Below are 14,729 nucleotides of genomic sequence, written 5' to 3'. Positions count from 1 at the left end.
GTGTTTGAACACAAGTGGAGCTGAAGAGCACATGCGTGGGGCAGGGTGGAGCGCAGGCGGCGGTGGACAGAGGGGTGGGCCCCGAAACAGCACCTGGGCACAGAGCGGGTTCCCCAGGCCCTGGGCAGAGCAGCAGAAAGGCAGGGAGTCCTCCCAGTGACCGCTGTGCCTCAGCCCCGCGGAGAGGACCATGGGCCCCACCCACACCTCCCGGTCCTCATGGGGCGCTCACACAGCTGGGCTGGCCCGCTAGCCGCAGAGGAACGTCCTGGGGGCTTCCTGCGGATCAGTACTGAGGGTCCTGCCAAGGGGTCCTTGACCCGCCGAGCACAGTGTGCCTGCCTGGGACCCCAGGCCTCAGCACCTCCGGAAGCGGCCACCGTCTGCCTGCCCCTGCTAGAATTCACGTGCATCTGACCTCCCCGGGGACCTCGGCTCCCACCTGGAATGCCTGGGGGGGGGGTGGCCTCTGTGTCCACGCCGGCCTGCACAGCACTGGGCAGGAGGTACTTCTGACAAGCAAGACTCAAGGGTGGACCCTGGCATGGCTGACCCGCCCCAGAAGCGGCCACGGTCACGACCGGCTGAACGGAAGATGCCAGTTGCCTGTGGCCGACTGAGGGGTCACCTGCAGGAGACAGATAAAGGTGTGGGAGGGGGAGGAGCTGCCGTGACCCTAAGCTAGGGCAAGGGCCAGGCTGGTGTCCCAGAGGGTCTGCAACAGGGATGATGACCACCTCAGGCTCTGACATCTCGGCTCCGGAAAAGCCTTACAAAGGGACAGCCATGAACACTTTCAAAGCTTCTCCTTGTTCTTGTAACCACAGGGTGACTCTTCCTCAAAGTCAAACCCAGAATTCAATAAACACAAGGTGAAATCATGGCCTCACCAACGTTCTTGTGAAAGGATTATTCTGGAAAGCTCGGACTCTGGGAACTGGGCTGGGGACAGGTGTGTGGTCTCTGATAAAGCCCGGGGCCTTGACTGTCCACATCACATGACCACGCCCTCAGCAGCCAAAGCAGCTGCCCCCCCACCTTGACCAGGGACAGCAGGGCCTGGTGCCTGAGTGCAGCGATGACCCCCAGAGTGACCCAAGCCCAGCACCACACCCAGGGGCATGGCCTGGGGCCAGGGGAGGTAACAAACACTGCAGGCGAAGCCCACGGTCTGCCAGTTTGTCCTGCGGAACTCCTGGGTTTACAGGTGCAAGTGGGCTCTCCGTCCCCCACACCCAGGAGCCTGGACATTCTTGGGGCTTGGCCAAACTCATCAGTAGTGCCAATCCGACCAGAGGCTGTGAAGATGGAGCTGCTCCCTGAGCGCCCGCAAGAGACACTGACGCTGCAGCGTGGGGCTAGATCGTGGCCAGCAGCGTGGCCGGGCCGCGCCAGCCAGGAGTGTGGGGAGGCTCTACCAGGGGTGTGCCAGCCGCCGGGGCCAGAGGGCACTCCTGTCACCAAGGCTGTGGCCAACGGTATTTTGCAAAGTGGCCGCAAACATGGTTCTGGGACCACGGGCTCCTCCACCGCCATGCCCTGCCCCAAGCAGACGGGGGCCCGCTCCCCTCCTCAGAAACCCAGGGGTTGTGTGACTGCCTGCCTGGGGACAGGGGCCACCGCCGCCTCTCTAAGATCACGGCCTTAGGAGACGTGACTTCTCTTGGGAGTCAGGCCCCGGGCACCGTGCTGCAGTCCCGCTAATGCGTAGCTCGGGGAGTCCCAGGGAGTCCCGGGGTCCAAGGCAGCCTGGGGGGCAGGGTGCTGCCAGCCCAGGCCCCAGACTCCAGGAGGAGCCTAGAGTCCTCACTAACGAGAGTGTGAGCAGAGCAGAGAGGAGGGTCCTCCACCCCCAGACCCCTGGCTACAGGCCAAGAGCCTGGGCACACCCACAGACCAGCAGACCAGCATCTGACACTTGGACATGGTGCTGGAGGAGACCCAGACCCAGGGAGCGGCAACAGGGGCTGCAGCACAAGCCCCCACTGGCCAGCCCTGGGAAGGAGCCACAGCCAGCCTGCCCCCACCTGCCTTCCCTGGCCCCTGGCACGTCCAGGAAGGGAACCACAGGGCTCCCAAGGGGCCCATCCAAGGCCTACCGTGGATGTAAGGGACAGCCCAGGGCTGTACTCTGTGGCCCTCCAAAACACAAGAAACTGAGGGTTCCTGTCCCCTGTGGGGCAGCTGGGACTCGGCCCGCACAGGACAGGACGGGCCCTACACACTGTTATGCAGTGGCAGGGACATTTTCAGGCCCCATGACCACCAGGAACTCTGTCCACGAACATCAGGTTTCTCTCTGTCCTGTGCAACACCAGTGTGGCAGGGATGTTAGCTTCCCTACGACCAGGGGCACGGCACTGGCCTGCAGGCAAAAAGCCGAGCCATGGACAGAGCCCGAGGAGGACAGAACTCTACCTGGGGGACCAACCTGCTGTGTGGACAGGACAAGCCCGGGGCTGGTCCGCAGACTACGGGTGGGACCGTGTGCACCCAGGCTGCGGGTCGGCCGGGGCACAAGGAGCCCACCAGGGCTGGGGCAGCTCAGGGCTCAGCTGAGAGCAGGGTGGACTCGTCTGCAGGGGAACAGGAAGCAGGCATATCCCTGCAGGAGGCAGAGAGCAAGAGCAGCACATGGTGGGAGGTTCCTCTGCTCTCCCTTGGGCCCCCAGGCACCCGCCACACCCCACCCCCCACACTCACGTGGGCCAGCCTTGGCCGTGCCCGGACTCCCCCCAGGCCCTCTGAGACAGAAAACACCCAGAAAAAAAGGGAACTTCAGGAAGCAAACCATGCCTCTTGGTTTCAATCCTGTTCTTAGTCTTCCCGGGGCTGCCTGGACGCTAGGAAGCAGGGCTGTGGGCACAGAGCTCAGCCACGTGTGCCTGGGCATCAGCAGGGAGGAGGCAGCATGCAGGGGCGAGCATGCCTGCAGGGGAGCCGCTTCCACAGTTGCGACCATGGTGAGTGGGGTCTGCACGGAGCCCGGACCGCGGGAGTGAGGTGGGACAGCAGAACCAGCTACAGGAGCTGACGGGAGACCAGGCCCTCAGGACCCCATGCAGGGGCTGGAGCAGCTGAAGCAACACAGGGAAGGCAGGCTGCCAGGGGTCCGTGGCGCCAACCCAGGGCAGGCACGAGGGAGGCAGGGGAGGGGCTCACCCACGCCAACACTGCTGGACGCACCAACGCTGATGAAGGAACCCAGGACGGGGACCGTCCAACCATGACGGGAGGCAGGGGAGGGGCTCACCCACGCCAACACTGCTGGATGCACCAACGCTGATGAAGGAACCCAGGACGGGGACCGTCCAACCATGACAGGCATAGTGGACAGAAGCCTGAGGGTTGCCCTTACCCACCGGTGCTGGCAGCCCAGGGGCTGGACCAGCCTGACCACTGTAGGACGAATGCCAAGGCGGACAGATGGGTCTGAGGTGAGGACACAGGGAGGGGCTGGCTCAGCACAGGGGATGCAGAGGCCTCCACGTGGGCTAATGGTCCTGTCCAGGCCAAGGGAACCAGCTCAAGCCCCATGACAGGGTCAGAGGAGCTGGCCATGGGACCCTGGGCTGCATCCCATGAATAGGACAAGAGCAGAGCAGAGCAGGAGGGGCTGGCAAGGCTCCCGTGGGCTCAGAGCCCAGACAGCACAGAGGCTGAGCAGGGAGCTCAACAGCTGCAGGAGCCCCAGGTGTGGGTGTCAGAGGCCAGACCTGAGCTAAAGGGTCTGGGACGGGAGGCAGAGGCCAGGGAGGCCTAGGGACACAAGGAAGTCTGGAGCTGAGCTCAGGGACCTGTGTGGGAAAGACCATAGGGCTGGAGGGGCAGGGGGCTGCTGTGGTCCATGAGCTCCAAGGACTAGGGAAGACCAGCTGGAGGTGAGCAGGGGCCTGACAGGGCAACACAAGCAGGAGATGGGCCAGGAGCTCAAGGCAGCCAGCAGAGCTCGTGCAGGTGAGCAGGGGCGGGTGGGAGAGCAGGAGGGGCAGGGGGCTTCCCCGGGGGCTCAGGGAAACAGGCAGAGCCTATGCAGATGAGCAGGGCCGGGTGGGAGAGCAGGAGGGGCAGGGGGCTGTCAGGGGTGCACGGGAGCAGGCAGAGTTCTTGCAGGTGAGGAGGGGAGGGTGTGAGAGCAGGAGGGGCAGGGGGCTGCCCCAGGGGCTCAGGGGAGCAGGCAGAGCTTGTGTAGGTGAACAGGGGCAGGTGGGAGAGCAAGAGGGGTAAGTAGCTGTCAGGGGTGCACGGGAGCAGGCAGAGTTCTTGCAGGTGAGGAGGGGAGGGTGGGAGAGCAGGAGGGGCAGGGGGCTGCCCCAGGGGCTCAGGGGAGCAGGCAGAGCTTGTGCAGGTGAACAGGGGCAGGTGGGAGGGCAGGATGGGCAGGGGGCTGCCACAGGGGCTCAGGGGAGCAGGCAGAGCGCATGCAGGTGAGCAGGGGCAGGTGGGAAGGAGGAGGGGCAGGGGGCTGCCCCAGGGGCTCAAGGAAACAGGCAGAGCCTGTGAAGGTGAGCAGGGGCAATGGGAGAGCAGGTGGGGTAGGGTGCTGCCCCAAGGGTTCAGGGGAGCAAGGAGAGCTTGTGTGGGTGAGCAGGGGCGGGTGGGAGAGCAAGAGGGGCAGGGGGCTGCTCCAGGGGCTCAGGGGAACAGACAGAGCTCCTGCAGGTGAACAGGGGCCAGTGGGAGATAAGAGGGGTAGGGGGCTGCCTCAGGGGCTCAGGGAAGCAAGGAGAGCTTGTGTAGGTGTGCAAGGGCAGGTGGGAGAGCAGGAGGGGCAGTGGGGGGCGGCAGGGGCTCAGGGGAGCAGGCAGAGCTCCTGCAGGTGAGCAGGGGCGGGTGAGAGAACAGGAGAGGCAGGGGGCTGCCACAGGGGCTCAGGGGAGCAGACAGAGCTCATGCAAGTGGGCTGGGGCGAGTGGGAGAGCAGGAGGGGCAGTGGGGGGCGGCAGGGGCTCAGGGGAGCAGGCAGAGCTCCTGCAGGTGAGCAGGGGCGGGTGAGAGAACAGGAGAGGCAGGGGGCTGCCACAGGGGCTCAGGGGAGCAGACAGAGCTCATGCAGGTGAGCTGGGGCCAGTGGGAGAGCAGGAGGGGCAGGCAGCTACCCCAGGGGCTCAGGGGAGCAGGCAGAGCCTGTGCAGGTGAGCAGGGGGGGTGGGAGAGCAGGAGGGGTAGGGGGCTGCCCCAGGGGCTCAACAGGCAGAGCCTGTGCAGGTGAGCAGGGTGGGTGGGAGAGCAGGAGGGGTAGGGGCTGCCCCAGGGTCTCAGGGGAGCAGGCAGAGCTTGTGTAGGTGAGCAGGGGCGGGTGGGAGAGCAGGAGGGGTAGGGGGTTGTCCCAGGGGCTCAGGGGAGCAAGTAGAGATCCTGCAGGTGAGCAGGGGCCAGTAGGAGAGCAGGACAGGCAAGAGGTTGCCCCAGGGGCTCAGGGAACAGGCAGAGCCTGTGCAGGTGAGCAGGGGTGGGTGGGAGAGCAGGAGGGGAGGGGCTGCCCAGGGGCTCAGGGGAGCAGGCAGAGCTCCTGCAGGTAAGCAGGGGTGGGTGGGAGAGCAGGAGGGGAGGGGGCTGTCCAGGGCCTCGGGAGCAGGCAGAGCTCTGCAGGTGAGCAGGGGTGGGTGGAGAGCAGGAGGGGCAGGGGGCTGCCCCAGGGGCTCAGGGGAGCAGGCAGAGCTCCTGCAGGTGAGCAGGGATGGGTGGGAGAGCAGGAGGGGCAGGGGGCTACTCCAGGGGCTCAGGGGAGCAGGGAGAGCTTGTGTAAGTGAGCAGGGGCTGGTGGGAGAGCAGGAGGGGTAGGGGGCTGTCCCAGGGGCTCACGGGAGCAGGCAGAGCTTGTGCAGGTGACCAGGGGCCCGTGGGAGAGCAGGACTGGCAAGAGGTTGCCCCAGGTGCTCAGGGGAGCCGGCAGAGCCTGTGCAGGTGAGCAGGGGCGGGTGGGAGAGCAGAAGTTGTAGGGGGCTGCCCCAGGGCTCAGGGGAGCAGGCAGAGCTTGTGCAGGTGAGCAGGGGCAGGTGGGAGAGCAGGAAAGGTAGGGGGCTGCTCCAGGGACTCAGGGAAGCAGGCAGAGCTCTTGCAGGTGAGCAGGGGCAGGTGGGAGAGCAGGAGGGGCAGGGGGCTGTCAGGGGTGCACCGGAGCAGGCAGAGTTCTTGCAGGTGAAGAGGGGAGGTGGGAGAGCAGGAGGGGCAGGGGGCTGTCAGGGGTGCACCGGAGCAGGCAGAGTTCTTGCAGGTGAAGAGGGGCAGGTGGGAGAGCAGGAGGGGCAGGGGGCTGTCAGGGGTGCACCGGAGCAGGCAGAGTTCTTGCAGGTGAAGAGGGGAGGTGGGAGAGCAGGAGGGGCAGGGGGCTGTCAGGGGTGCACCGGAGCAGGCAGAGTTCTTGCAGGTGAGCAGGGGCAGGTGGGAGAGCAGGAGGGGCAGGGGGCTGTCAGGGGTGCACCGGAGCAGGCAGAGTTCTTGCAGGTGAAGAGGGGAGGTGGGAGAGCAGGAGGGGCAGGGGGCTGCCCCAGGGGCACAGGGGAGCAGGCAGGGCTTTTGCAGTGACCAGGGAGCTGGGAGGGCAGGGGCGACAGAGCTGCCCCCGGAGGGCTCCGGGTATGAAGGCAGAAGGACTGAGCTCACAGGAGCTTGGACCTGCTGTGAGCTGAGCAGGTGCAGGGGACAGAGACAGCTGAGGGCTCGGGCCCAGGTGAGCGTCCCTGCACATGCGGTACAGGGTGAGCTGGCCGGGCCGGGTGGACACGTTAGGGTGGAGACTAGAGCCTGGGTGGGAAGGTCTCTGGGGCAGAAGGGGCAGGAGTGGCCACCTTTGAGGTGCCGAGGGTGACCACAGGTCTTTGTCCCAGGGCCTGAGTCCTGTGACTGACGCTCTTGGGGCCGAGGAGCAGAGGGTCGACACGCCCAAGCCAGCGGGGAGGCACGGGGCAGTGGGCCCAGTGGAGGAGAGAATCAGGGGCCGGATCGGAGCTAGAGGCAGGGCTGCAAGCCTGGGGTGTGGGTGGGATGGGACGTCAGGCAGGACCCTCGGCCTCAGCAGAGGGGATCTGGGTCAGAGGGCATAGGCCTGGCTGGGGTTGGGGGTCTGAGGTGCCCTGGGGTGCTGGCACCACGCAGGGGAGGACAGCCAGGGCACGGCAAGGCTCCCCTCCACCACGCTGAGGGTCAGACAGGCTCAGGGAAGACATTGGCTGAAGGAGGATTCTGGGGACGGCAAGTAGCTGGACAGGCCCCAGAGCAGGGATGGCCAAGGCCTGGGGCACTGATGGGAAGGGCCCTCAGTGAGCTTAGGAGGCCATGCCAGGAAGACCTGATTAGGGACCAGCGGGTTCAGGGCAGGAACAGGGGCTGGGGCCTGGCTGCTTTGGCTGCACAGCCGACCCAGAAGATGTGGGGTCTGCAGTCCAGTCGGCAGGCCTTGATGAGGGCCCCGGGCTGAGGGTCACGGGCAGTGGGTGGAGGCACGTTTCCCCTCGTCCAAGGCAGAATCAGGAGGGGACAGCAGGGCAGTGGGCTCAGGGGACCAGCAGGAGCTGGCTGCGAGCAGGGGCCACAGGTCAGGGCTCAGACAGAGGGCTTGGTCAGGCTGGACACCCAGAGGAAGCCTGAGGCCCACGGCACTGACCCAGGTGGTCAACCAGAGCTGACCGGGCTGATGAGTCTGGCACCTGTGACCCCAGAGAACTAAGCCAGGCAGCTGGCTGGAGACATCCAGGAAGCACATGGGCGCTGGGCCCAGGGATACCCCAGGCCTGGGCGGCTGCTGTCCTGCCCTGACCCTGGCAGGGGTGAGACCCTGGTGCTCACACAGCCTCCTCTCTTGCAGCCTCCACCACGGCCCCATCGGTTTTCCCACTGGCCTCCGGCTGCGGGGCCACGACCGGCTCCACAGTGGCCCTGTCCTGCCTGGTGTCCGGCTACTTCCCCGAGCCAGTGACCGTGTCCTGGAACTCCGGCTCCGTGACCACCTTCCCGTCCGTCCTGCAGTCCTCAGGGCTCTATTCTCTCAGCAGCATGGTAACAGTGCCCTCCAGCCAGTGGCCCAGTGACACCTTCACCTGCACCGTGGCCCATCCGGCCAGTAACACCAGGGTGGAAAAGACAGGTGAGAGGACGGGCTTCAGGGAGGGTGTCCACTGGGAGACAGGCAAGGTCAGCTGGCCAGCTGCATCCCAGGGCACAGGGGAGGTACCGCTGTCTCTCCCACCTGAAGGCCCCCCAATTCTGGGAGGTCCTCTGGGAATTGCTGCCTGGCCCACTGAGAGCACAGGCGGCTTACCCCCACTGCAGTCCCTGGTCTGGGAACCCCCCAAGACCTGGTCCTCGCCTACACCCACCCCAACCTGTGCCCACCCCAGGCTCCCAGTAACCCCCAGTCTGCTCTCTCCACAGTGCCCAAAACCAGAGGCGGCGGTCATGGTGGCAGTACAACATGCAAGGAATGTCCCAAATGTCCAGGTGAGTCAGCAGGGCCTCGCTCTCCACCCCAAGCAGATGGCCCACACACACCACAGCCTGGTGGGGGGAATGGATGTTCAAGAGGAAGCCGACCCATATGCTGACCCCTGCACCCTCTCTTCCTTACCAGCCCCTGAAATGCTGGGAGGGCCTTCAGTCTTCATCTTCCCCCCGAAAGCCAAGGACACCCTCTCCATTACCCGAACCCCTGAGGTCACATGTGTGGTGGTGGACCTAGAAGACCCTGAGGTCCAGATCAGCTGGTTCGTGGGTGACCAGGAGGTGCGCACGGCCAAGACGAATCCACGCGAGGAGCAGTTCAACAGCACCTACCGTGTGGTCAGTGTCCTTCCCATCCAGCACCAGGACTGGCTCAAGGGGAAGGAGTTCACCTGCAAGGTCAACAACAAAGCCCTCCCATCCCCCATCGTGAGGACCATCTCCAAGGCCAGAGGTGGGCAACAGGGTGGGGGTGCAGGGAGGGTCCAGGGGGGGCCTTGCAGACCAAGACCAGCCCTTCATCCTTGGAGTGACCATATGTGCTGACCTCTGACCCACAGGGCAGGCCCAACAGCCCAATGTGTACGTCCTGCCGCCACCCCGGGACGAGATGATCAAGACCACAGTCAGCGTGACCTGCCTGGTCAAAGACTTCTACCCACCTGACATTGATGTCGAGTGGCAGAGCAATGGACAGCAGGTGCCAGAGACCAATATCCGAACAACCCCGCCCCAGCTGGACGCGGATGGGACCTACTTCCTCTACAGCAAGCTCTCGGTGGACAAGAACCGCTGGCAACGCGGAGAGGTCTTCACGTGTGCGGTCATGCATGAAGCCCTACACAACCACCACACACAGAAATCCATCTCCCAGTCTCCGGGTAAATGAGCAACACTCCCGGCACCCCTGCAAGCCCCCCACCCATGGGCTCTCAGGGTCCCACGAGGACGCCGCAGCCCCCACCCCTGTGTACATACCTCCCGGGCAGGCACCCCTGCATGAAATAAAGCACCCAGCACTGCCCTGGGACCCTGCGACACTGTCATGGTTCTTTCCGAGGCAGGCTCAGGACACCCGGGCCTCTGGGCGGCACAGACAGGCCGGCTCCCAGGCTAAGGGGTCACCACTGGTGGCAGAGAGCGGGACTCACGGGGGCCTGGACCCCGAGTGGGCAGGTCTGCACAGGCTGCCACAGCGTGTGGCCAGGATTGCCTGAGGCAGGAGAGGGGACTTTCTCAGAGGTGGCAGGCGCTCCGGGCCGTCCCTCAGGCCAGGGGCTACCCAGGGCTGGAGGGTGTGGACAGGGATTGCAGAAGCCCCTCCAGAGCCCCCAGGGAAATGAGCGCACGCTCTTTCCCACCTCTGTACCAGCCCAAGCTGTGGGATGCTGGCCTGTCCTCCTGCCTTGGGCCCCCTGTCCCCTGGGCCTCCTGAGACGTTGTGTGGCAGCTCTGTGCCAATGCAGTAGCCGTGCCTGACCCGTGTGTGGGGACAGGCCCTCCTTTGCCCTCAGCACTCCACGAACAGGTCCCCACCCTCCCTCAAGTGCGGGGGTCCTGCCTAGCTTCATCCTGCCTGGGGCCAGGCCTGTCCAGTCGTGGGGACACTCCTCCTCGAACCCCAGAGGTGCAGAGGCAGGGGGCCCTGCGTGCCCAGGGGAGGGACCACCCCAGAGGCCCACTTGGATGCTGAGTCCACACCCACTGAAAACAAGCCTGTCCCGCTGAGCAGTGCCACCTGCACGCACACACACACTCACACGTGTGCACATGCGGGTCCATGCACACATGCGTGTACACATTCACATGCATGTACATGCACACGTGTGCACACCGTGACGTGCACACTCACATGTGGTTGTACGTGCACACACACATGGGTGCACACTCACGCACACTCACACATGCACGTCCATGCACACAGGCCTTACACACTGGGCCTCACACGGGACAACCGGCATGGGCCCAGACCAGAGCCGGTCTCGGGAACCCTCACCATGGACACCAGCCTGCTCCCTACCCCCTCCAACACCCATCAGCTGCTCAGCACCTCATCCACACCCTGACCACACTGACCAGCCCTCCTCTACCCCAGGGCACCTGCACCCCTCCCAACACCCACAAAACCCCCACACCCAGCTTGTCCTGACACTCCCACCTACTCATTCTCAAGGACACTCCCTGACACTGACCAGCCCTTCCCTGGACTCTGCTGACCCTCCCACCCTCTGGACCTGGCCCCCAGGGGAAGAGGCCACGAGGCGGTCAGGGCGCCTTCCCCCAGGGGTCCCCAGCACAGGGCAGAGCAGAGAGGGAGGGGGTCCCCCACTGGCCAGTCCCAAGCTGGAGAGCTGGGGGTGCTGAGGCTGGACCCTGAGGTTGCAGAGGGCTCTGACTGTCCCCCAGGGAATCACCCCCACGGGCAGGCACGGCACTGACCACCCCCTTCCTGTCCAGAGCTGCTCCTGGACGACAGCTGTGCCGAGGACCAGGACGGGGAGCTGGACGGGCTGTGGACCACCATCTCAATCTTCATCACCCTCTTCCTGCTCAGCGTGTGCTACAGTGCCACTGTGACCCTCTTCAAGGTGGGCGTCCCCACACGTCCCCTCACTGTGGCCTGCTGTCCCCATGCTTTCCCAACATGTCCCCACGCTGTCCACACACTGTCCTCGTGCTGTCCCCATGCTGTCCACATGCTGTCCCCACACTGTCCCCACACTGTCCCCATGCTGTCTCCATGCTGTCCTCGTACTGTCCCCCCACTGTCCCCACACTGTCCCAACATGTCCCCCGCTGTTCTCAAACTGTCCACACACTTTCCCACACTGTCCCCATGCTGTCCCCACACTTCCCATGCTGTCCCAACATGTCCCCATGCTGTCCCCACACTATCCCAACATGTCCCCATGCTGTCCCCACACTATCCCAACATGTCCCCATGCTGTCCCCACACTATCCCAACATGTCCCCATGCTGTCCCCACACTATCCCAACATGTCCCCATGCTGTCCCCACACTATCCCAACATGTCCCCATGCTGTCCCCACACTATCCCAACATGTCCCCATGCTGTCCCCACACTATCCCAACATGTCCCCATGCTGTCCCCACACTATCCCAACATGTCCCCATGCTGTCCCCACACTATCCCAACATGTCCCCATGCTGTCCCCACACTATCCCAACATGTCCCCATGCTGTCCCCACACTATCCCAACATGTCCCCATGCTGTCCCCACACTGTCCCAACATGTCCCCATGCTGTCCCCACGCTGTCCTTGTGCTGTCCCCATGCTGTCCCAACATGTCCCCATGCTGTCCCCACACTATCCCAACATGTCCCCATGCTGTCCCCACGCTGTCCACATGCTGTCCCCACGCCTTCCTCATGCTGTCCCCACACTGTCCACACGCTGTCCCCACGCTGTCCACACACTGTCCACACGCTGTTCCCATGCTGTCCACATGCTGTCCCCACACTGTCCGCATGCTGTCCCCACACTGTCTCCATGCTGTCCCCACATTGTCCCCATGCCTTCCTCTTGCTGTCCCCACACTGTCCACATGCTGTCCCCATGCTGTCCCCACACTGTCCACACACTGTCCCCGTGTTGTCCACATGCTGTCCCCACGCTGTCTTTGTGCTGTCCCCCCACTGTCCACATGCTGTCCCCATGCTGTCCTTGTGCTGTCCCCCCAGTGTCCACATGCTGTCCCAACATATCCCCATGCTGTCCCAACATGTCCCCCACTGTTCTCAAACTGTCCACATGCTGTCCCCACACTGTCTCCACACTGTCCCCATGCTGTCTCCATGCTGTCCTCGTACTGTCCCCCCACTGTCTCCCCACTGTCCCAACATGTCCCCCGCTGTTCTCAAACTGTCCACACACTTTCCCACACTGTCCCCATGCTGTCCCCACACTTCCCATGCTGTCCCAACATGTCCCCACGCTGTCCACATGCTGTCCCCACACTGTCCCCACACTGTCCACAGACTGTTCCTACTATATCCCCATGCTATCCCCACGCTGTCCCCACACTGACCGCATGCTGACCCCACTGACCCAAAATTGTTCTCACACTGACCCCACACTATCCTCATGCTATCCCTACACTGTCCCCTCGCTGACCCACACTGTCCCCACGTTGTCCCTACACTATCCCCTCACTGACCCCAAACTGTCCCCTCTCTGTCCCCACACGGACCCTTCACTGTCTACTCACTGCCCCCTCACTGTCCCTACACTGTCCCCATGCTGTCCCATTGCAGTCCTAGACAGTCCCCACACTGTACCCTCACTATCCCCACACTGACCCCTCACTGTCCCCTTGCTATCTCCACACTGTCCTCTCAGTGTCCCCTCACTGTCACCTCACTACCCCCTCACTGACCCCTTGCTGACCCCTCGCTGTCCCCTCGCTATGCCCTCACTGACCCCTCGCTGTCCCCTCGCTGTCCCCTCACTGTCCCCTCACTCTCCCCACATTGACCCCTCGCTGCCCCTTACTACCCCCTCGATGTCCCCTCACTGACCCCTTGCTGGCCCTCCCTGTCCCCTAGCTGCCCCCACATTTCCCCCATCCCCTTGCTGTCCCTTCACTGCCCCCTCACTGTCCTGACATCGACCGCTGCTCCCTCAGTGTCCCCTCATTCTCCCCACACTGTCTCTTCACTGAACCCTCATGGCCCCCTCGCTGCCCCTTGCTCTCCCCTCACTGACCCAAACCTGTCCCCTCTCTGTTCCCTCTCTGTCCCCTCCCTGACTACTCACTGTCCCCTCACTGCCCCCTCACTGTCCCCTCACTTACTACTCACTGACCCCTTGCTGTCCCCAAACTGTCCCCTGCTACCCCTTTGCTGTCCCCTCACTCTCCCCACACTGACACTTCGCTGTCCCCCGCTGTCTCTTCAATGTTCCCTCACTGTCCCCTCACTGACTACTCACTAAGACCTTGCTGTCCCTTCACTCTCCCCACACTGATGTCCTGGTGTCCCCTCGCTGCCCCCTCACTGTCCCCTCACTGAACCTTCAATGACCCAAAAATGCCCCTCACTGTCCCTTCACTGTCCCCCCGCTGTTCCCCTCACTACCCCCTCACTGCCCCCTCGTTGCCCCTCACTGTCCCCCCACTACCTGCATGGCTGTCCTGCTGTCCTCGTTGTGTGCCCTTTTTGCCTTTGCTTGTCCCCCTCACTGCCTTCTCGCTGCCCCCCTGCTGCCCTCGCTGTCTCACAGCCGCCCCCCCACTGTCCCCCCGCTGTCCCCTCACTGACACCCTGCTGCCGCCTGCTGTCACCCTCTGTCCCCCACAGTCCCCCCGCTGACCCTCGCTGTCCACCTCACTGTCCCCTCACTGTCCACTGCCACCAAAAGCTGTCCCTTAACGTGCACCTCCCCACTGTCCCCAGCTTGGTCCCCCCGCTGCCCTAGCTGTCGCCTCGCACCGACTTGTACACTTTGCTGTGCTCCGCTATCCTCTAAGCTGTCACCTCGAAATTGCACCTCGCTCATTACGAGGCTGTCTCATTGCCCTACTCTCCTACACACTGACCCCTTGCTGTCCCCTGGCTGTCCCTTGCTCCCTTAGGCTGTCCCCCACGAGTCCCCCACTGTCCTATCATTTTAGCGCCGTGGCTGTCGCCACGCTGTATCACTGCCCCGGCTGCCCAGACGTGTGGTTCCCCACTATCCTCATTATCTCTACTCTGTCCTCGCATTCCCATTTTTATTTACATAACATCATAACCCTATCCCCCGCTGCCTTTGCTTTCCACTTTCCTTCCGCCACCACTGCCCCTCCGCTGCCCCGATTGCCTTCCGCAGGCACCCCGCGCGCTTCTCCCGCCGGTTCGAGTGCTTGGGTGGTAGGCTCTGGCGGAACCGGTCCGTGGGGGTCCAGGCTCCGCTTCACCCCACAGCGCCCGCACGGGTGAAGTGGATCTTCTCGGTGGTGGAGCTGAAGCGCACCATCGTCCCCGACTACAGGAATATGATCGGGCAGGGGGCCTAGGGCCGGCCCTCTGCAGCAGGTGTCCAGGGCTGCCCTCGACCCCACACAGGAACCAGCTACATCCGTTCATGCCGCTCGGCCTGCTGCCAGGCCTGCTCCTCTGCCCTCCCACCTCACCACCCTCTGTCCCCACCGCCACCCTGGGCCTGCCCCTCCACCCTCCGGGCTCGTGGACACCGTGGGCTGCACCCTGCCCCAGACCCCCCGTTTGGAGGATCAACGTGACAGCAGACTGTGCCCCCAACCTGAGCTGACGGACACTGGCTGACCCC

General features: G+C 64.0%; 1 gene segment (V, D, J or C); it reads left to right on the top strand.

Moving 5' to 3' along the window:
- The first annotated feature begins 2,808 nt into the window (after positions 1 to 2,808).
- Positions 2,809 to 14,457, top strand: LOC103682246. The segment is given in 8 exon segments: positions 2,809 to 2,963; positions 7,808 to 8,086; positions 8,374 to 8,439; positions 8,570 to 8,893; positions 9,000 to 9,320; positions 10,897 to 11,280; positions 13,760 to 13,832; positions 14,271 to 14,457. Coding segments are annotated over 8 exon segments (1,686 nt in total).
- Positions 14,458 to 14,729: the final 272 nt, after the last annotated feature.

This window comes from Ursus maritimus, unplaced genomic scaffold (genome assembly GCF_017311325.1).
Source record: "Ursus maritimus isolate PB19 unplaced genomic scaffold, ASM1731132v1 scaffold_58, whole genome shotgun sequence".
NCBI lineage: Eukaryota > Metazoa > Chordata > Mammalia > Carnivora > Ursidae > Ursus > Ursus maritimus.
The sequence above is the reverse complement of the archived record's forward strand: the minus strand, read 5'-3'. Positions and strand labels throughout refer to the sequence as shown.